The sequence below is a fragment of the Octodon degus genome, unplaced genomic scaffold (genome assembly GCF_000260255.1).
Source record: "Octodon degus isolate 3935 unplaced genomic scaffold, OctDeg1.0 scaffold00049, whole genome shotgun sequence".
Classification (NCBI taxonomy): domain Eukaryota; kingdom Metazoa; phylum Chordata; class Mammalia; order Rodentia; family Octodontidae; genus Octodon; species Octodon degus.
In genome coordinates, this window is record NW_004524625.1 from 12359430 (window position 1) to 12367004 (window position 7575).

The window sequence follows — 7575 nt, forward strand, 5'->3', positions numbered from 1 at the left end:
AAAGAATGATAAACTTGAAGCCTTCATATTTAAGTGGATGCCACTTGAAGATATAAGTGAAATAAAACAGACCCACATGTGTAAATATCATATTGTCTCCCTAGTATAAGAACTTAAAAGAGGAATTACATATAGAAAGTTACAACACAAATAAATGGAAAGCGAGAACTTGAGGATTGGACAATGAGGAGTGGGCAAGGAGAAAAGTAGAGCAACATGACAGGGGCAAAACCATGCATTTGTACACATGAGATGGGTGGGTCAGTGATCCTGGGGGACATCAGCAGGTTTTTGAGACTAATGGTTGGCTGGTGGGATTCTCACCCTGACTAACTGTATATGCTGGTGCCTGTGAGCCAGGTGGCTGCACTGAGGATGGCGATGTGTAATAGAGGGGTCACGCTTGGAGTGCCTGCCATCCTGGTTTTCTAAATATGTACTTCTTGTCATGACATACCATTCATTGCCATAGTTTCTCTCAAGTAAAGTTGTATTTTTTTAAAAGGTAATAAATGAAAAAAAAGGTCACAAGAATAAGAAAAGAAAATGTCACAGGTCTGTCCTGTTACAATTCTGTATACGGTTAGATTTCTAAATTTCTTAGTAAAATTATGTAAATGCTTATTTCTATTTTTATAAATTATTTTTCCTTCATATTCTGTAAGGTCTTAAATTTCAACCTACCAATATTTGATGGAAAATACCTGTTCCATGATACTCCAAAGATGTTTGATACTTAGACAGATAGGGTAAACCGAACTGCATATATTGCAGGTTAATAATAAGCTTCTCTTTTGGAGGATTAACAACCTAAGTTAGCAGTTCAAAATTGGAGAAAAGGAAGGGCTGCAAGGTCAGCCAACATTTTGGCCCTAGCCTTTCAAGGTCAGTGAAGACTCGGGACATAGGAGAACCTGTACTGTAACAACATGTAACTCAGTTGTGCTCCAAATTTTCTGATCAAGAAGATCATGGAGCCACAGAGGAATGTGACTGATGATGTATAGTGTGCCTGGGGAGAGTCACATGGAGAGAAAAACATTCTCTCAGGCTTTCACAGAGAGCAAATTGGTCAAGCAATGGCCGTGACTCATCCTCATGGCTGACACTGACAAAGGGATGTACAAAGTGCAGTACAGGGCTACAGGATAAATCCTGAGGGTACTTGACTGACCTTATCAGATACAAAAGTTACATTTCTTGCTATATAGTTCTTGGTTTATCTTGGTCTTAACCATCCAGCAGAAAAGTATAAAAATGAGGTATATAAAGTAAAGCCATGTAGGGGGCCTGTCCCGTAGCTCAGTTCTTTTAAGTGGCTGCTTCAACAAAGCAGTCAGGCTCAGGTTGCTGTGGTTCGATCCCCACAACGCAAGCCAGCCAAACCTGCCCTGAAGGCATTCAGAGAAAAAAAATCCTTCTGCCTAAAGTAAAGCCATATTAATACGAGGAGCTGTAAAAGGCTCAAGTCAATAACTGATAACCCACTAGTTTTATAGACTGCTAGACAGTGTTGGATTGTTTAGCTGAATTCAAACACCTTAGTATTTAGATACCAATAGAATATTCACCTCTTACAGGACTAAACCAAAAAAAGGGGATACAAAGAAAAGATCATTTTGTATTTATATATGCAAAATAGGATAGATATACAGCTACTTTTGCTTAATTCATTGAGAAGAAAGAGGTGTACTAATAGTGTTTGGACAGGATATCCTGTCTGCTTCTTGTACTACAGATAACCACCAAGAAAATAACAATGTACAATGTATTGATTATCGAAACTGTCCTATTATTCAGCTTTGAAACTCTCATTCATATTTATTTCTCAATAAAATAAAAAAAAACTAAATGTTAATCTATCTTCAGGTTTTTCCACTATTCATTTCAAAATAAAAATCCTACCAAGGATGAAACCCAGGGCCTCTCACATGCTAGGCAAGCCTTCTACCACTGAGAAATACCCCCAGTACTCCCCAAATTCTCCTTTCCATGGCCAAAGATGCCCAATTAAGTACAATGATGCCACGAGTTAGAGACTGAGAAGAAACATTAGTCCAGTAGAAGAAGTTCATTAGCCTTGTTAAGGAATTCAGATTTTAGGATTCATAATATAAAATATTTCATTTAAAATAAATAGTATTATTGCATATGAGCTATGAAACAAGGGAAAGGAGAAAAGGTAAGGAACATAGATATGATCAAAATATGCTGCATGCCTATATGAAAATGCCACATCGAAACCCAGTGTTTTGCAAAATTATTATACGTTAATTAAAATGTATTCAAAAAATAAAATCAGGATAATTTTTCAATAAAATTTGAATTGTATGATAATTTATTTAAGGGTTTTACAAAATAGTTTAGGAAAATTGTACATACATAGGGAGTACAGGAAAATTAAACAGTTTATATTCTAATTGAACCCTTGCCCAAAGCCTGTCTGTGACTACCCTTATGCTGCGTTCATGCAGTAAATCAGGAGAGAAGAACGATCATTTAAGCAATTTTTTAACATACTCTATTATAAAGTATTACAGGGTTGAGATCTATTTTAGGATCGCATTAAGCCAAAATAAACCAAGAACCGAATTCCATGCTGCCAGTGGGTGGCACCAAAGTACACTGGAGACCCGGGACGGCGGGCAGGCGGGCAGCTTCTAAAGGCAAAAGTGGGGCCAGCAAAGTCAGTCCTTCTGCCGCAACATGCAATGCTGTGTTCTGCTGGAGAACACGGAGTACATATTTATCTTATTGTGTAATTCTTTGTCATCATTGCTATTCCTCTCCTCGTCCTCATCGCAGGAATAACTTTGTATTACACTTTATAAGTGCTACATTTTTCAATAGTCAAGGAGTAGACCTTAATTAGAACATAAGATTGTGTGTGTTATAGAACACACAATGGAAAGTTTCTGGTTGAAAATATCCCAGATTTTAATATTTCTTGGCAGTTTTCTTTCTTTCTTTCTTTCGTTCTTTCTTTCTTTCTTTCTTTCTTTCTTTCTTTCTTTCTTTCTGTACTGGGGATTGAACTCAGGATCTTGTGCTTGTCCGGCAGGCACTTATTCTACTGAGCTATCTCCCCAGCCCATGCTTTTTCTTCTAAGAAGCAGCAGCAGTTAAGTTTTCCTAGCTTGGTCAAATATCTTTAATGTTGGAATCATGAGTAAGTCACATATCTTGCCATCGTTTAAGTCTCTTGGGCCTTGTTATCAAAGAAACACAAACACATGCCGATTGACTTTAATGTGCTATGTAGTGTTCATTAGCGGCTGCAGAGAGAAACTGAGGACTTTCGTCCATGTGGCCAGATTTTCCAGGTCAGGTTCCATCTGTGTAGTAAGCTGCAGTAGAGCAGCCAGTAGACGCAGAGATTACTTGGAAATTTTGGCAATCAAAAGCATTCTAAGGGGCAGTGTGGCTTCAATCCAAGTGTTAGGGGAATTTACCATCTTCTCCCAGAGAGCAACTTCCTCTGAAGTAGAATCCATCCAGTCTACTTCAGTCCCATAGCTTCTACCTGAAAAAAGGAAATTTTGCATTTTGAATGACTAACTCACTGGGGAAAATGGGCCAGGGGCTATGACTGGCCAGGAAGAACCACCCAAGGAGGACAGACCCGAGACGCGATATAAGGAAGTAGGTTATTTGACCATCGGAGTGGCTCCGTTGTTGAAATCATTCCCATAGTTCCAAGAACAATGATTTCTCTTCACATAAATGTTAAAAGCTAGATGAAAATGTATCAGTGACATGACAGAGTTGAATGGTTTCTGCACGGGGTTGGGGTGACCCTTGAGGTCTAGGAAGTGTGGTTAAGGCTTCAGTGCCAGGCAGCCTCAATTCAGAACCTTGAATATGTCCATTAAGAGCTCTGCCACTTAAATTTTTGGAGAGAATAGCAGTAAATACCTCACAGAACTGTTATGAGGATTAAATAAAATAAGACAAATGGAACATTTAATACAGTGACTAGTTCCCCATAAATATTAGTTATTATTATGCAAAGCACACCTTTTTAGCCCTGAAGGACCACAAATATGTTTTCCAGGGAGCGTAGTATTAAAGGCATTTCTGTCCCTTACCCCTTATCCCAACAAAATTTAAGCTTTACATGACAGACACCGTACCCTGTCAATCCTCCTATTATATCCAGAGGCCCTGGCCCACACCCTGGCATTCCTTTACTCATTCATTTCATCATACTTAATGGATATAGAGTATCTAATTTCATTAGAAAAAATTAAAGAAACAAATTTCTAATGTCTCCAGGAGAATTACCTGTTCCAAAGCCAATTCGAAGGCCTCCTAAAAACTGATTGGTTAGTTTGTAGTGGTCCCAGACAGTGAGCTCTACACAAGCTTCCATGAGATCTTCAGGCCTGAACCCGTCATACACCATGGTGTGGTTGAAAATAGGGTTGTTTGTTTTCCCTACCGCTCTTGTCTTCTGGCGACTTTTCCTGCTGGTATCTGGAAGAATGGTACTAGATACAAAAAGAGGCATTATTGTGAGTCCGTGGCAGTACAGTAGCGAACTTTTGTGCTTCCAGTACACTTCAGCACAGCTACCAAAGATTGGAAGCGGAGGGGCACAGACTGCAGTGATAGCGCTGGTGGTTTGCTTGAAGGCAAGGGAAGGTGCATCATGCTGGAAAGATCCTGGAAGCAGAGCTGGGCAGACTGAGTCGGAAGCCTGACTCTGCCAGGCATTGGCTGCGCATTTGAGGAGAAGTTGCTTCTTCTCTCAGACACTCGCTTCCTCATCTACAAAGTGGGCATGGTGATGTTGATGTCAAACACTGACATTAGAATTAAGTAACCCTCGAAAAACACATATGGACAGGCCTGGTACTTGCATTTAGTAAGGCCTAGTATGGTAGAGCTGCTTGAGGAAAATTCTTGAAAATTTAGAAGTACAGGCTATTTCCGATTATTTATGATAGCCAAAGGAATTACAATTACAGAGTTGAAAAAGAAACCTCTCAAATCTGCTAAATTTGAACTTGAGAATTAATAATATACTTTTGCTATCATTTGTGTTTTATTTTAAAAAATTATTTTATTTATTTATGGACCGGCTCAGCCCACCCTGGGGGCGGGGCTGGTGCAGCATGTGATGCTGGGGGTAGAACCTCGGTCCCTGTGCTCTTCTAAGCTTGCCTAAGCAGGCACTTTAGACTGCTGAGCTATCTTGCTGGCCCTAAGATAATTAATGAGTGGACTTTAATCCACCACATCTCTCCTAAAGGCAAAATGTTGTCTAAGATTGGTTGCAACAGGGGAGACTGACCTGAGTTCAAAAATTTTACTGACTGACATTGATTAAAAATACATAGATAATACTTCTTCTTCTTCTTCTTCTTTCTTTCTTTCTTTTTTTTGGTGGAGCTGGGGATTGAACTCAGGCCCTTGTACTTGCCAGGAAAGCACTTATTCCGCTGGGCCATTCCCCAGCCCCAACTACATAGATAATAAATGAATCCTAAGTAATAAATGAATAAATGAATCATAAATAGCATCATATATATTAAAATCTATGTCCCATATATTTAAATAATTACTATTTGTCTTCTAGTAGAATCCATATAGATAGAATTAGGGGGAACAAGGAAGGAGATCATACTGATCTATCCAGTTACTATTTACTAGATTCCATATGCTTTAAGTGTATAACAGAGAAAAAGGTTGTCACTTAAAAGCCCAAAGTATCCTAAGTTTTAAAGAGCTAACTTTTAATAGGGATTTATGTAGAAAATAATTTTCCAAGTATCTGCATTCTGATGAAAGAATCTTTGCATATGGGTCACATATGTGAGACAAAAGAGTAGAATTTTTCCTATTCCACAAAAGAGCCAAAGAGTGTGACATTTGCTATTAGAAATGTGATAAACTTCACCAACAGTTATATCCATAGCAGACCTCATATATCTGACTTCAAGGACTCGGTTTCATCAGAATCTACAACCTCTTTATGTTTGGATTTTTTGGTTTTTAAAAATAGGCAGTGAGATGGGGCCGGGGAGATGGCTCAGTAGAATAAGATCTTGCCTGGCAAGCGTAAGGGTCTGAGTTCAATCCCTGTTTCCATAAATAAATAAATAAATAAATAGGCAGTGGGGGGCATTGTTTTTTGAGACAGGTTCTTGCTCTGTAGTTCAGACTGGCCTTGAATTCACTCTGCAGCCAGGTTGGCTTTGAACTCCTGCCTCAGTGTGTCCCCTCTTAGTGTTATGATTTTAAAACTTTATGAAGGGGCCGCGGAGATAGCTCAGCAGTCTAAAGCACCTGCTTAAGTAAGCTCAGGCAAAGCGCAGCAGGGACCGCAGTTCATGAGTTTTAGCATCACAGACACAGAGGGCTGAAACCAACCAGCAAAGGTGAAGCAATAGCAAATCCCAAGAAGGCCAATGGATGAATGCTGTTACCATTTAACAAAAGAATTTAGATGGCTTCCCCTTAGCAGCGGAAGATCAAAGCACTCCTTCACCCAGATGTGCACTTCTCCAGTTGTAGGAAGCTTTTTACCTATAATTTTAAAAAAGGAGAGAAAAAATTTATAGCTATTTATCTCTTGACAATAACATGTCCAAAGATGTCAACTAAAAATGGTCTAGCTCAAGTGCTTGATGGTAATGAATTGGTTAAACTATATACTCTAAACTATAGCTTTCATAGCCTGGCTATACTGAGTTCAGATAACTCTATAAAAATAATTCCTAAGAATGAAAAAAAATCATACTGATTCCAAGTAGAGAGTATTTATTTGTGTGTTTATTTATTTATTTAGGTGTAGGGTCTTACTATGCAGCTCAGACTCACAGTGATCCTCCTGCTTTCAGCCTCCCTAGTGCTGGGATTATGGGCGTGCCCCACCACACCTGGACTCCACTGCCAGCTCAGCGCACCTGGGGGCGGGGTCAGCATGGCACGCAGTGCAGGGATGGAACCCCGGCCCCTGCGCTTACGTAAGCAAGTGCTTAGTCTGCCGAGCTATCTTGCCAGCCTGAAGCATTGAGTATTTCGATATTCTTTTTTTTGATTTTATGTGATTCAGGAAGATCAGATAGAAGTTATGCGAATCATCCATTTATAATTATACTCAAAACATCTCAGTGAATGAATAATCCCTTCAAACATTAATACCAATATCAACTGGTACTGGTGAGAGGCATTTCAATACATTTGAGTATAAATTTACCCAAACTGGTACTAGCTGAGGGATAGTCTATTTTCTTATTAAAAGTGTCTAAATATTTTAGAGTGATATTGCATACATATGCACACATAATTGTTAATGCTATAAGTAGAGAACTACTAACAAGCTGACCTAGTCAGTACTTACTGTCTAGACTGCGTGCATGGACAAAAGGATGCTATCAGATTGTTCTGCCTGGCTTGGAGCAATGAATCAACCAAGTAGTGTTTTGTGAGTATCTACAATCTACTCATCCCTATGGTGTCATTAAACAGACAAGGAATATCATATATAATATATAATATATACCTTCAGTAAATGTTATAATAAAGCAAGAGAAATTAATTCAAATAAAAACCATGACTGTATACTAT

At 38.9% G+C, this 7575-nt stretch overlaps 1 protein-coding gene across 7 annotated transcripts in view; it reads right to left on the reverse strand.

Annotated features, from left to right (window-relative positions):
• Window positions 1-3029: 3029 nt before the first annotated feature.
• Window positions 3030-7575, reverse strand: part of Sytl2 (synaptotagmin like 2) — a 57368-nt gene continuing 52822 nt past the window's right edge. For 4 of the 7 annotated variants that reach the window (XM_023716625.1, XM_023716624.1, XM_023716622.1 and 1 more), the window contains 4 exons: window positions 6432-6531; window positions 4285-4490; window positions 3453-3523; window positions 3030-3347 (listed from right to left, as the gene is read on the reverse strand). In XM_023716625.1, coding sequence (XP_023572393.1) covers window positions 3255-3347; window positions 3453-3523; window positions 4285-4490; window positions 6432-6531 — 470 coding nt within the window. In that variant the 3' untranslated portion in view covers window positions 3030-3254. Of the gene's footprint in view, window positions 3524-4284; window positions 4491-6431; window positions 6532-7575 lie in introns of all 7 variants that reach the window. The other 3 variants (XM_004632555.2, XM_004632558.3, XM_023716623.1) reach the window with 1 other exon arrangement.